The sequence below is a fragment of the Tympanuchus pallidicinctus genome, unplaced genomic scaffold (assembly GCF_026119805.1).
Source record: "Tympanuchus pallidicinctus isolate F22 unplaced genomic scaffold, pur_lepc_1.0 scaffold4, whole genome shotgun sequence".
NCBI classification, from domain to species: Eukaryota; Metazoa; Chordata; class Aves; order Galliformes; family Phasianidae; genus Tympanuchus; species Tympanuchus pallidicinctus.
In genome coordinates, this window is record NW_026294758.1 from 18,183,047 (window position 1) to 18,197,257 (window position 14,211).

At 44.4% G+C, this 14,211-nt stretch overlaps 1 protein-coding gene and 1 long non-coding RNA gene across 3 annotated transcripts in view; one reads left to right on the forward strand and one right to left on the reverse strand.

The window, feature by feature from the left end:
• Positions 1-14,211, reverse strand: part of LOC128089534 (uncharacterized) — a 67,505-nt gene that overhangs the window by 51,696 nt on the left and 1,598 nt on the right. The window lies entirely within an intron of this gene.
• On the forward strand, positions 6,218-12,540 carry LOC128089533 (uncharacterized). The gene is made up of 2 exons (XM_052701065.1): positions 6,218-6,588; positions 11,033-12,540. Exon 2 carries the CDS (start codon positions 11,046-11,048, stop codon positions 12,336-12,338), a length of 1,293 nt encoding a protein of 430 aa, XP_052557025.1. The 5' UTR covers positions 6,218-6,588; positions 11,033-11,045; the 3' UTR covers positions 12,339-12,540.

A 14,211-nucleotide genomic window follows, 5' to 3' on the forward strand; every position in this document is an offset into this window, starting at 1 on the left:
CCCATGTTTGCCCATCAGCACACACAACTCACACAGGCACAGACATAACTCAGCCACCCAAGCCCATTGCCCTCAGCACACAGGCCCAGACCCCTTGGACTGGCTGCCCAGCACCTGCACACAGCACAGCGCCGCCAGTGGGATCCCAAGAGCTGGGACCACAGCCTGCAGTGAGCACCAGACTTTCACAGTTCTCTTGAATACTCCCCTTAAATACAAGTGCTTGGCTAAAGGTGAGATGTCTCCCTGTGATGGAGCTGCTGTTCATCTCCACCTTGAATGCCTTTTCGTGTCAAAGACACTGAATCCCTTATGACTGGAGCTGCTTTGTGCAGAACTGCCATCAGCTAACCAGGAAGCCAAGCAACGCAACAACTAGACCCCCCTGCAGTAATGGAGAACCCACGAAGAAATTACAACTGCAGTTTTCAATTAAATAAAATTACTTCATGTTTCTCCCAGCTGGGAGAGGGAGAAGCATCTCCCAATGGTTCACCAGCAGGCCACCATCAGAGCTCTGGCAACCTTTTCCTTGCCCCTCCAGCAATCCACACGAATGACCTTTAAATTCTGATCATTTTTTTTTTCTTAATAGGGAATAATGACTTACATATATTTAGCCCTATAAGAAATCATTCCAATAGATTTGTTAATTCTTAGAAGGAAGCTGTTCATTTATTAGATATGGGCTATGCAAATCTGCTGTGCTGGACAATTTCAATCACCAATAAGGGTGATTCAACCCCTTCTCATCAGCCTTTGAACTTTGTAAGGATGCCATAGAAGTTCTTTTCAGCCAGCAGTTAAACCAGAATTCCATCCAAAGGGAAAGGTTTGGCCACACACATAACCATCACCAGGACATAAGTGCCTTAACTGTGCTGCTTGAACTGCTGGGCCACAGCAAAAGAAACATCTTCCTCTGCAAACTCTAATGAGAAAGGCACAAACTTGTTTGCCCAGGAGGATAATCTCCAGCTGTGGCAGAGAATAGGAAGAGACAAGAGGTGCATCACACAGGAAGAGATAGATGGGGAGAAATAGTTTGGAAATCTGAAGAGCAAACAGGAGAAGACAGACTTAGAAATGTTCCCCTAGCTTAGGGAAAGGCACTGACACAGGGCCTTACAAGTTACCTGCAGTAAGAGAAATTGTTTTCAAAGAACAGAATGAAAAAATGCACAAACATAGCACCTTCAGAAGAGAGTGGGCATGTTTTCCAGTAATCACAGTTACCACAGTTAAGTGATTCCTCACATTAGATAATTAAAGAAGCCGCTTGCTATATGGATGACAAAGATCCAGTCAATGCAATCTACCAGGATTTTAGAAAAGTGGCTGTTCTGAAACACCCGCTATCTAAAGCTCTTGCAGAAACTGAGCTTAGCTGTGACAAAGGGGGAAGGTATTTGCATGGATCAGAAACTAGTAAGAAAACTAGAGAGAAAGATGATTTATTTCTGAGATTGACCAGGAAGCTCTACACGAATCCATGCTGAAGCCTGTTCTTATTAAAATATTTCTAAGTGATCCAGAAAAGCTGGGAAGTAGCCAAGTTTTACTGCTATGTGAGGTGATGCAGCACTGCAGAAGGACCTAGAAGGAATGCACACTGCAGACAGATGCCATTCAGTCCATCTACATAGGAATGAACATTCCTAACCTCACATTTAACCCACAATTGCTCATCTTGCTCCCATCACTCTGAGCAGAAGCCCAGGACTGATATTAACAATTCCTGGCATCAGCTCAGGCACCTCCAAACCCTCTCTGCGTGGCACAGCAGAACACTATCCTGGGAAAATAGGCAAGACAGCTATATACAGTACTGTATAAGATCCACAGCAAACCATCATGCGCCAGTCTTCCTCTTTACCAAAAACATATCCTTTGCCAAAAAAGTCAAAACACCATATGGAAAAGTTGAAAGAAGTGCTGCAAACAGAGCACAAGAGCTTTTACATGATGAATTATTAACCAGGATAGGATGCTTCCAGTCTTCCACTGGTAAGACTGACAGCTGAGAGGGGTGCAGAGTGTAACTCATGGGTGTCCAACCTTCTAGTTTGCCTGGGCCATGCTGTCTTGGTAACTTGGTAACTTGTAAACTTGTAACTGTCTTGGTCCATATATAAAATAGTCAATGTATAAGTAACAAAACTTTTCTTTTCTTTTTTTTTTTTTTTTTAACATTTTTATTAGAAGATTAAAGAAGGAGAACAGCAAAAATGAAACTAGAGAGGTATATGACCCTGACCTTGCTTTTGTGACACTAATGCATCACACTGGCTCAATGGATGTGGCTGCAATTCTTACTGAGTTCTCGAGGGGCTCGGAGATTTCTGATGAAGTTTCACCCTTCCTGCACGTCACCTATGTCTTACCTATATCGAGGAGCTGGCTTTGAGCACCCAGCCCTGCAGGCACAAGTCCTGGTCGCTCACCCTTCCCATGTACATTGACTCTCAGCTATCAGCTCCCCCATTTTCTCCTGGGAGACAGAAGTCCCCCACCCATACACCACTCCCTCTGTGTGGAAAGAACACGGCAGCCCATTTTTGTCCCCCTAGAGCAGGGACATGGGCTGCCTCGTGCCAGCCTACAAAGGGAAGAATCCCACCCCTTGTCGTGCTGTTCTGCACCACTCCTCACTGATAGTGTGAGCCAGCAAGAGCTCCAATGTACTGCTGAACACCAGGAGACACAATAAGAAAGCAGTTCAATACTAACTGTGCTGGACAACAGAGGTGGCACTGCCTACCAAGGCAGCCTGCTCAAGCACTACTGGTGCTGCAAGAACTCATCTCATGTCCCTGACAGTAAGTGATCACTGCTCCTTGCCTTATCACCAGGCATCCTTGAGGAATGGCTGTGCTGCCTTCCCCACAGCTCCCCAAAAACAGCTTGACACCAACGACACCATACAACTCCCAGCCCTGCTGGCTAACAGCCGAGTAACTCCATCACGTGAAGTTACCTTGGCGGTTAGAATCTATTTGCACATTTCCCATCAGGAGAAGGCTGGGACGAAGATGGCAGATAAGAGCACACATAGCTTCTGCACCCTAACTGAAAGCCCTAGATGAAATATCACAGCCTACACAGTCTGCAACTCAAGAACTTCTCGGGCCTGTAAACAGCCACCACTGCTTTGAACCTGCTCCTGCTCAAACAGCGGTTCGTTTGGCTCTGATGTGTGCATGAGGCTTCATTAATGAGATAAGAAGACAGAAAGGGGAGGAGTATTAAAATAACAGCAGGCAAAATCATCTGGAACTTAAGCTGGGTAACTCACTGACTTGCATTTTAAAAAAAAAAAGCAAATTTAGAAAAAAAAATATCAATCACCACTACCAACACTAGAACTGTGCATAAGCCTCCCTACATCCTAAGATTTAAAGAAACCTTTGTTTCTGTGTTAAAGTGCTGGTACCAGCTTACCATAGACAGCAGACTGATCTTCCTCTGTGCCACAGCTCTCCTTAAGGCCCAGTGCTCCAAGAGTTCAGAAAAGAAAGTGAAGAAGCACTGAATCAGGACTAGAGAAAATGACCTCCATGTGCTGCGAAGCCCTCAGTCTGCTGCGTCCATAGCTATCAGCCTTCCTATCGCCTTCATTGTGTTTTGACTAGAGACTGTTTAAGATAACACACATTATCTTAAGAGGAAGGAACTACAGTTGCACAGAGCTTCCAGGATCTCAGAGATTATAGAGTTGATTTTGGCTTCCAAACACCTGAAGGGAGGTTGGATTCTAACATTAGTCACTCAGTTGAGGTCTTCCATCTCTGTGCCTTGAAGTTCAGTGTGCACACGGATTTTGAAACAGAATAAGAGAAAAAGGTAGTGGGACTCAAACTGATCATAACAAAAGCAATCAGTGCACCTGCCTTTGAACAAGATCATACTGCATACTTCCTTCAACCTCTCGCACAGTGAAAATTACAACCTGAGAAGATGTTCCATTTAATCTATGAAATGCTAAACATAACTTTGATTATAGTAAAGACTGGAGGTCAACAGGCCTTAACAGCTCTTTCCCACCAGAACTATCGGAAACCACTGGTTAACATCCCAATCAGAAAAATTGCTGCAGGTCCATCACATGTGCTCGTGAAGATTAGGAGAAGAAACATCCTTCCTCATTTCCAAAGATCCTCCTTTTGTGGGCATTTAAATGCCAACAAATAATATCACTGAGACTATTCCAAAGCACAGCTACATGAAAGAAGTAAACCAATGAACTTATAAGTAAACCAATGAACTTATTTCTTGAATGTGCACAAAGACTATACTCCTATAATCGGGCAATCTATTCTCATTCCCTTTCATATGTAACCCCAGGACAAAACCAAGGCAGTGCCAGTCTGTACCCATCTCCATTCCTGCCCAAAAAGTGCCTCCCAGTCACTCCACACTCACACTAACAGCTCCCCCTCCACATCCTCCAGGAAAAAAAAAAAAAAAAAAAAAAAAAAAAAAAGTTGGGCTAGGAAAACTCCTGAGAGAACTTTCTTACCTATTCTTTTGAGTGAGTCAGCAACTGCTTACTTGCATTCGTATTGCAAATCACTAGAAAATTCTTCCCTTCCTATCCCATCAGCAACTTTCATAACATTTGTAGGAAGTGTATGTCTGAAACTGCCAACTCCCATCATAAAACGTTGCTCATCACTGGTGGAGAGATACTGGTAGGTGAGGACACATAGCTTGTACACCTGAGAACTGCCATCCTTAGGAGATGAGCCTGATTGTGGACAGGCCAGAGAGCTTTTTCCCCATTCCACCAGCAAATACCAGAAGTCCTGAAGGCACTGGCCAAACACACCCTACAGCATAACCATGAGCAAGCAAAGTGCTCTGAAAAACATCAGAGCAACAAAAGTTAGAACCCATATTGCAACACTCCAAATCTTTACACCAGCATCACACAACATTCCATACAAACCACACAATAAACTGCTAAAATAACTGCCCAGTCCCTTGCCTTCACACACTATCTGAAAACCTTATTTTCAACTTTATTTCTCCTGTACTTTGAAAATTTTGGCTAGCTTCTACCATAACGTGGGCAGCTAGCATTTAGATGATCTCAAACTAGTATTAGGTCACTTCTCATTCAGCTCTGAAGAACAGTTTTTCATACGAATAGCTATGTTGTTGTCTGGTTGCTGTTTTCTAAGGTAAATGAGCCAAGACACTCATTTCTTCGCACAAAACAGTATATCCAATGACAGGCTATCTCAGTAACAGAAGTACAGACGTACACTGAACTGAAACTGCACTGCTTGTTCCACTAAATGAAGCCTTGCTAGGCTTTCCTGTCTGTACTGAAAGTCTCTGCTCACACACCCCTCAGGAGCTGTTCTCTTCTGCAGGCATTTCAAAGGGTGATTCATTTCTCATTCAGTCAAATAACATTTATGTACCTCTTTTATGACCCCAACCAATTAATTCATTTGCTCATTCTCAAGTCCACAAAGAAAAGTTGCGCTCTTCAGGGCAAAATCTCAGAACTCAGAACTACTCCAATGCACTGACCACCTAGTTTTCCAGACAAATCAGCAAGCCCACAACTACCACCATCTCCCAGAAAACTGTTACTCTGAGATTTCTGAGCACACGCCTCTGTATGGCTTCAGTCCCAAGACACATCACCGAAGAATATCCTTAATCACATTCCTGCTGCTGCCAGACCATTACAGCTACTGGCAGCAAGGTAAGAAGGAGAAGATGAAATACAATGTACATCCTACAACACAGAACCCGTTGCAGTGACTGATATCGCTTCCCAATTTACCGACTCACAGAACAGTAGAGTGGCTTGCGTTAGAAGGGACCTTCCAGCCCCATCCCTGCCTTGGGCTGGCTGAACCCAGCAGACCAAGCTGCCCAGGGCCCCTCCAACAAACAGGGAGATTTTCCCAATTTTTGAGAGGCTTTTCTCCATCTCTCTGGAACTTTTCATTTTAAACATGCAATAAACTGATTTGGTGATGCAGGGAATCTATAGTGTCAATCACCTCAAAGTACTCCTTCACCTACTCACTGTATAACACGTGAGGGAGTGAGAACTTGTGGGAGATGGAGAGGTCAGCTCGACCTCATCGAGTCTCAACTTGTTGATAATGAGGCCCTGGAAAGGAGATAGAGGGTCTGAATAAACAGGGGTGTTTTGTACTCAGCCATAAGATAAACTCTCTGCTGATTATGAAGACTTGTTATGGAATTTGCTTGCTTTCTAGCCAATGGATTGCTAGTGGAAATGTACTGAATATGCGTGTTAGAATATAAAAGGCTTGCTTTAGCAAGTAGAGAGACATACATCAAGATTATTACAGCAATAAAGAAATCTTCCTGGCAAGAAAACCCTGTGTCGTGGGACTAACTCACGACAATTGGCACCCGAACAGGGACCAGACCAGAGACTCAGCTTAACTTGAAGACTGACTGGTCCAGAACACATTGAAAAATACGCGTCAGGCGCTGAGAAAAACGTGGAAAGCCCTTATAGGGGAGTGCTGAGATAAACACAGCGGACAGAAGATTCATCATCCCTTCTATTCGATTGCCTCTCACTGGACGAAGGTAAGTGTGCGCACTATGGGGAACAAAATGACCCTGGAACAGAAAAACGTCCTAGTTACCTCTCAGTATATACTCAAACGGCGGGGGGTGTCAGTATCCTCCCCTGATCTACAGCAAATGTTTGTGTGGGCCACCAGATAGGATCCCTCCATCACCAGTCAGACAGTTTACAAGACAGAGACATGGGAAGGGATAGGGGTGAAATTGTTGGACATATCCCCTAAAGGTGTCCGGGTTGCAAGAAACCTGGAAAAAAATTTTTGAAGCTTTAAAAAGTCATGTGGGCCTATTGTTGGTCACCCCAGTCCACCCGAGGATGAAGGAGCTGCAGAGTCCTCCTCAGATTTACCCGTTATGCCAGCAAGCCCGCAACCCCCTCGTTACCAACACCGTGGGGGAGCTTGCCACCATGCTCCTGTGGGCCCTGATAATCTCACTGATCCTGGCCCGACAAACTAATCAAGAGCTGCATCTGTTTCCCCACAGTCCACACAATGCATGGGCACTCGTTCAGAAGGAGGCTAGGAAAGCTGGAGTCAGGGATATGTTACGGGCATTTCCTGTAATTACAGAGCCAGAACAAGAGCCATGGTGGGAGGCTATATCGTGTAGTATCCTGTGAGATTTACAGCATACGGTCACAGACCACAGCATCAGCTCCCTGTATACTGTGAATTTGACTCAACCCGTATGTAATAGCTCCATTCTCACACCACGTGATTTTAAAATGATGTGTCGTCTTATCATGACCGATATGCAGTATACTATGTGGGAATCAAAACAGAGGATTGGCACAGACCCAGGCGACTGAAAATCAAGCAGTGCTGCAGAGAAATCCACTCAGGGCTGTAGGTGTGAGTGCTTTGATGGGGGAGGGGAATTTCTCCACCCCAGCTCAGCAGGCGCAAATTCCTGCAGAAGGGCTACAGCAAGTTAAGCAGCTGGCAATGCATGCCCTTCGAGCCGTGCCTGAGGTGGGGGAGCAGAGACAGTCTTTTGTGAGCATCAAACAGCAGCACCAAGAACCATATATAACATTTCAGGACAGGCTTAAGAATTGGCTAAAGAAGCAAGTCAATAACACACAGGCAAGAGCTTTCATATTTCAACAGCTAGCAATTGAAAATGCAAATGCTGATTGCCAGAAGATGTTACTTGCTTTAAAAAATCCCACTACTGATTAGTATCCCACTATTAATGCCTGTACAAATGTTGACACGCACCAAGCTGCACTCACGGCCCAGGTGTCTGCCACTTTATCTCTTAACCAGCAGCGCAGATATTTTGGCTGTAACCAATTTGGTCACATTTGCGCAAAGTGACTGCAGAAGGACAGGAAATCAGAATTATGCCCAAGATGCAAGAAGAGCAATCACAGAGCATGAGATTGTTGGTCAAAATGTGATATCAATGGCCAGCTGCTTCCTCCAGCAGGAAACTCGCAGAGAAGCACGAGGGGGGGTGCACGATGACAGTAAACTCCCCTCAAGCATCTGCTGCAGCTTGTATGCCAGAACCCGGGGTAGTGCCAGTGTGGACTTAGCCACCTCCTCAGACACAGTCCTAAATGATACCACCTTCGCCTTAGCCCCCACGGGAATTTATGGACCGCTGGGAAATGTCATGGCAGCACTCTTAATCGGATAGTCTTCTGCAATGTAGGTGGGTCTTTTTGTTTTGCCTGGTGTTACTGATGCAGATTACACTGGGGAAATAAAGATAATGCTGTGGACACCAACCCCACCTTGCACTGTCCCTGTGGGAAGTCATATAGCACAACTGATTTACTTTAAGCCTAACCCGCCCCAATGAACCAACATCCCATGGAGTGACAATAGCTTTGGATCAACCAGTGAACCTCAGGCTTTCTGGTCTCAGAAAGTCTCGCAGGGGAGACCAAATCTGACTTGCGTGCTGTGATAAGGGAAACAAGAGCTAAAAGTGATAGGCATCCCTGACAGCAGTGCAGATGTTATGATCATCCCTGTGACACTCTGGCCACCGCAGTGCCCACTTATGAATCCCAATGCAGTACTAACAGGCATAGGGAGGCACACCGTGCCAAAACAAAGCACAGCAGTTATTATAATCATTGGGCCAGAAGGCAGAGCTGCCTCCGTGAAACCTTGTGTCTCACATAGCCTCGTCACTCTGTGGGGGAGAGATTGTATGGGACAGTGTGGATTCTCCATCAGTATGGATTTCTCCCAGGGGCCACTGCCTTGCAGCAAATCCCATGTTCAGTATGCAAAACTGATACACCCGTGTGGGTGGACCAGTGGCCCCTATCCCAAGAAAAATTACTGCAGTTAAATATCCTTGTTCAAGAACAAGTAACAGCTGGACATATGATGCTGACTAAAAGCCCATGGATTTCCCCTGCGTTTGTGATCAAAAAACGATGAGGGAATGGAGACTGGTATCCGATCTCAGAGATTAATGCCATTATTGAAAATATGGGTACTTTGCAACCAGGGCTGCCTTCCCCCACTATGCTTTCGCAATCATGGCCACTAATAGCAATACACTTAAAAGACTTGTTTTTTTAACATCCCACTGTGCTCTGATGCACCATGTTTGCATTTTCAATTCCCTCTATTAACAATGGGGAACCCCATCGCAGATACCATTGGACTGTGTTGCCTCAGGACATAAAGAACGCCCGACCACTTGTCAACAACTTATTGACACTGTTTTATCTCCTGTTACGCCAAAGGTTTCCCCATGTCTGCATATATCACAACAGGGATGATATCCTGGTTGCCACACCAACAGAGGTGACGGTGACTAAAGTTGTGTGTGATTGTAACAGCAGCAACTCATGCAGGATTGCAGATTGCACAGAACAAAATCCAAAAGACACTACCTTGGCTATATCTGGGCTGGAGGATTTCACAGACTCGAATCCAGCCTCAGACTCAGAGTACCAAATTAAGACCTGAAACGATCTGCAAAAGTTCTTAGGGGCTATAAATTGGGTGCAACCCCTAGTGGGAATTTCTACAGGTCTTCATCCTCTCTTCAGATTACTGGAAGGAGATCCAGGCTTATCATCACCACAACATTTGACACCAGCAGCAGTGACAGTACTAAATACTGCCATCTCGAAGATGACCCAGCAAACAGAACACTGAAGAAAACCTGATCATCCTATCAGTCTTTTTGTTACTAGTTCTCCTTTCCAGCCCTATGGACTGTTAGTGCAGTGGGTCAAGGGGATCCCAACCCGTTGGTAATTTTAGAATGGGCATTTTTGCCACACAAATTTGCTAAGATTGTTACCTCCAGAGTTGATATGGTAGCTATGGTCATTTGCAGGGGAAGGGAGCATTTATTAGCCTTAGATGGGACAGATCCAGAAACAATCTATGTTCCATTTGATCTTAAGCAATGGGACTTTGTGTTCCACATGTCACAACAGCTACAGTGTGCGCTGGTGGGGTTTTCAGGGCAGATCAGTATTCATCTGCCAGTGCACAAGCTTTTACAATCTCTTCTCACTGTGTATTTGTTAGCAGTTTCTAAATTATCATTAACCCCTCTTGTAGGTGCTCTTAGTGTTTTTGCAGATGGATCCTGCAGGACTGGCCACGCAGTCATTGTATGGAAAGATACTGCCAGGACCTGGGAGAGTGACGTCCATGTCACCACCGGCTCTCCACAAGTTGTGGAACATGCAGTGTGTTTGAGCGATGCTCAGATCCCATCAACATAATAACAGATTCTGCTTATGTTGCAGGCACTGTAATGCGACTGGCACACCCTTATTTAAAGGAGACAACTAATGTGCAGTTGTTCGCACTTCTTTTGCACTTAAAATGGCTTCTAGATAATCGCTCAGAATCTTACTTCATTCAGCATGTTCGTTCTCACTCTCCTCTGCCAGGCCCCATTTCCAAGGGTAATGCACAGGCGGACAAACTGGCAGGAGCAACTGTTGTTCCTGATCAGTTTGCCCAACCATGGTTATCTCATTATTTTTATCATCAAAATGCAAAGGCATTGCAGCATGCCTTTCAACTGACCACAGATCAGGCCAGGCAGAATATACCGCAGACTGTCAAACTGTTGTACCAACACCTTCTATAGGAGTTAACCCTCGAGGACTGACCTCTTTAGTAATTTGGCACCTGACAGGCTTACCCCACTCTCACACAGGCCAAGCTATTATCAAACGAACCTGTGGTACTTAAAGGCCATGCTTCAAAAACAAAAAAGGAGGGAGCATGGGTATGACCCTGCAGGAAGGAGTAGCTGAAGAATGCTATGTTCTCAATTTTCTAAATCACAGGACAATAGAAGTACAGGCATTTTTTTGGCTGCAATACCTTAACTCCTGGCAAGGCAAAAGCACAGGTTATGGTAAAAAATATAAGCTCTAAACAATGGGAAGGACCTTATTTGTTGATAACTTGGGGTTGAGGTTATGCTTGTGTTTCAACAGGAACAGGCCTGAGATGAGTACCAGCACAATGGGTACAGCCATCCCTTTCATCATCTGCTGTAACATGATCATCGCACTCTCATCAGCGTTTTGGATTCCAGCTCAACCAAAGCAGAACGTGTGGGTCACCCTCGCCAACAAGATGGGACAAGACACACTCTGTTTGTCAACTGCGTCACCAGGAAACCCGTTCTCATGTTTGGTGGGACAACCCCTAGACAAATGGCCCATCCCAAACTCCATTGCTGAGATAGCATTCAACACGAGCGCAGTAGTCGACAAATGGGATGGATGGGTACTACGTCTGCAACAGAGCAATGTGGAACCACAAGAACTGGAACTGTTGGGTTCGGTTAAAATGGATTATTGTTTGTATTTTAACTACAGCGGAAAGAACCAATCGTTAGTTCAGTGTGTTAATTCCAGTGTAGCTGCTTATAGAAATCATTCTGCTTGGTGTAATTATACTTCACCTAACTTCTCAAGATCTAGTAGCCATCCGCTTAGCTTGCCAGCAGGAGTTTTTCTCATTTGTGGGGACAGAGCATGGTCTGCTATCCCCTCTCACATCAAAGGAGGTCCATGCAGTTTGGGAAGACTAACTTTACTAACACCTAATATCTCTATGATTACTCACCATCAAAAGCGCATTAAGCAAGCTGGACATGCTTTTCAATCAGAATGCAAGGATAATGCAGAATTTTGGAATCCTGAGGGAATAGCAGCAGCATCCTTTTTAGCCCCTGGCGTTGCATCAGTTAAAGCATTGAGCACGCTTAAAAAACTTGGATGCTGGCTAGCCAAGCAAACAAATGCTACTTCCTTGGCTCTAAGTGGACTGCTACTAGATAAAGACTCAGTACAACATGCTACATTACAAAATCGTGCTGCTATAAACTTCTTGCTGTTAGCTCAAGGTCATGGGTGTCAGGATTTTGATGGCATGTGCTGCATGAATTTGTCAGAACATCCAAAATCAATATATAAGAGCATTCAGGATTTGCAGAAAGGAGTTAAGAAATTACAGGTTGATGACAGGTTGGATATATTTGGAAGCTTCTTCAGAAACCCAGGAGTGTGGATACAGAATGTGTTAAAAATAGGGTTAGTTTGTCTTATTGCTTTTCTCTGTATTTTAGTTTGCACTCCTTGCTTACTACAGTGTGCTCGGAAAATGATACAAGCTTTAAATCACGCTTTTTTCATTAATAAAGAAGGAGGAGATGTGGGAGATAGAGAGGTCAGCTCAGCCTCGTCAAGTCCTGACTTGTTGGTAATGAGGCTCTGGAGAGGACAGAGAGTCTGAATAAACAGGGTTTCTTATACCCAGTCATAAGATAAACCCTCTGCCTATGAATTCTCTGATATGAAGACTTGTTAAGGAATTTGCTTGCTTTCTAGCCAATGGATTGTTAGTGGAAATGTACTGAATATGCATGTTAGAATATAAAAGACTAGCTTTAAAAAGTAGAGAGAGAGACATACATTATGATCATGATCATTAGAGCAATAAAGAAATCTTTCTGGCAAGAGAACCCTGTGTTGTGTGACTAATTCACGACAAGAACTGAGCACGATGGAGGCAAGGCAGACTTTTTCTGTGTTTTACAGTCTTGCTTTTCCATATGTTACTATGTGTTGCAAGATGCCCAGGCCAATATATAGCAGCAGAGGAAAAAAACGAAGAGACTGATCAAAATGCGAAAGCTACAGTACAGACCTGGAACTAGGACATTAAGATGCTCCAGCCTTTCCTAGCAGCAAGAGAAGCATTTGTTCTGCGCATTCCTGCTTAGAGACTTACTTCTTACTATTACCTACTCAATAATTAAAATAAATACACAAAAACCACTTTATGCAAATTAAGCAATCAACAGATTTTAACCCCAGTAACTCCAAACAAAGCAACAGCAGGTGCTGTTCATGCAGGCAGGTTTTTGTGCTTCCCTGTGATTTAGCACCCAGACATGTAGCATGGTCAGCCACAAAGTACAGCATCAACTATGTAGATCTTTGGTTTGGGGTGTTTTTTTTTTTTTGAGCATCACCTAAATGCTCCTTGTACATACAAAGCAGCAAAAATTTGCAGCTTGATTAATTAGGTAATCAGCTCACAAGCATTTGCCATATTTTTAATTAGCAGTTATTTACTAGTGTCTTTTTCACCCACTTAGCTTTTTCTTTTAATTCACTGTTATTACAGAAGATTTGCTTCAGAAGCCTAATGCAACTAATACTTTAAGAGAGAGGCTGCTTCAGAACCACTGGAGCACTAAGGGGCTGGAGTTCGTTATCTGCAATAACGCACTTGGAGAGCTGAGCAGCATTGTATACAACAGGCTGTGCCCAGCAGTGCCCACAGGAGAGCTGCTGCCATCCCCAGGGCATGCGTTCCCAACAGCAGCTGGGAGCACAGGAGCTGCATACAAGCATTTCCACAGGGAGCTGAAGAGAAACGATTGCAGCAGACTGCAGGTAGTAGCAGAGAGGAGCAATCAAGGAAGAACTTCAGCTGCATCATGGAGTTTTTCCACTTCTTTATTTTGAATATCCAAAGCGATTTTTTAGTATATTTGCTGCAAAAGTATGTGAGGACTTTTGTGCAAGCCAGGCAGTGCTGCACAGAGCTGCAGGCATCCAAGGCTTCTTCGGCTGCAGCTATACAGGCATCAGAACTTTGGAACTGCCAGAAAGCTTCTGATGTTCCATCAATTACTTTAATCAATTCTCATGCAGTAACAAGTCGGTGTAGCTGCAAAGGGTGCCAGCAAGTGAGTGACAAATGTCTTCTGAAACTCTTTGAAAGCCACTGCAGACTACAAGAAAACCCTTCTGTATTGACACAGCGCAAGGGGAAATCTCCTGAAAAAGATGTAAATGTCACAGTTCTGTGGTTTTCCCATCAGTTTTCCACATCAGAAGACCACGTTAAAGAGGTAATGCTGCAGTTTCATGGACTGTCGACATATTTCATCATTTGTCACCCACAGTGAGATGAAAGGAAGGCACAAATCAAGAGTTGCTTTCAATAAAGAGAACTGCATCCAAATTTTCTACATTGAGGCACAGTGCTCCTGTGCCCAAAGCACAGAGCAGGCAGCCAGGCCTGCTCAGGGCAACTGCTGTGTTTCACCAGAGAGCTGTGTGATGTGTTGCAGGGGTTTGACACATATTTCCCT

Coding starts and splice junctions, on each gene's coding strand:
- LOC128089533 (XM_052701065.1), top strand. CDS start 11,046: ATGAGTACCAGCACAATGGGTACAGCCATCCCTTTCATCATCTGCTGT.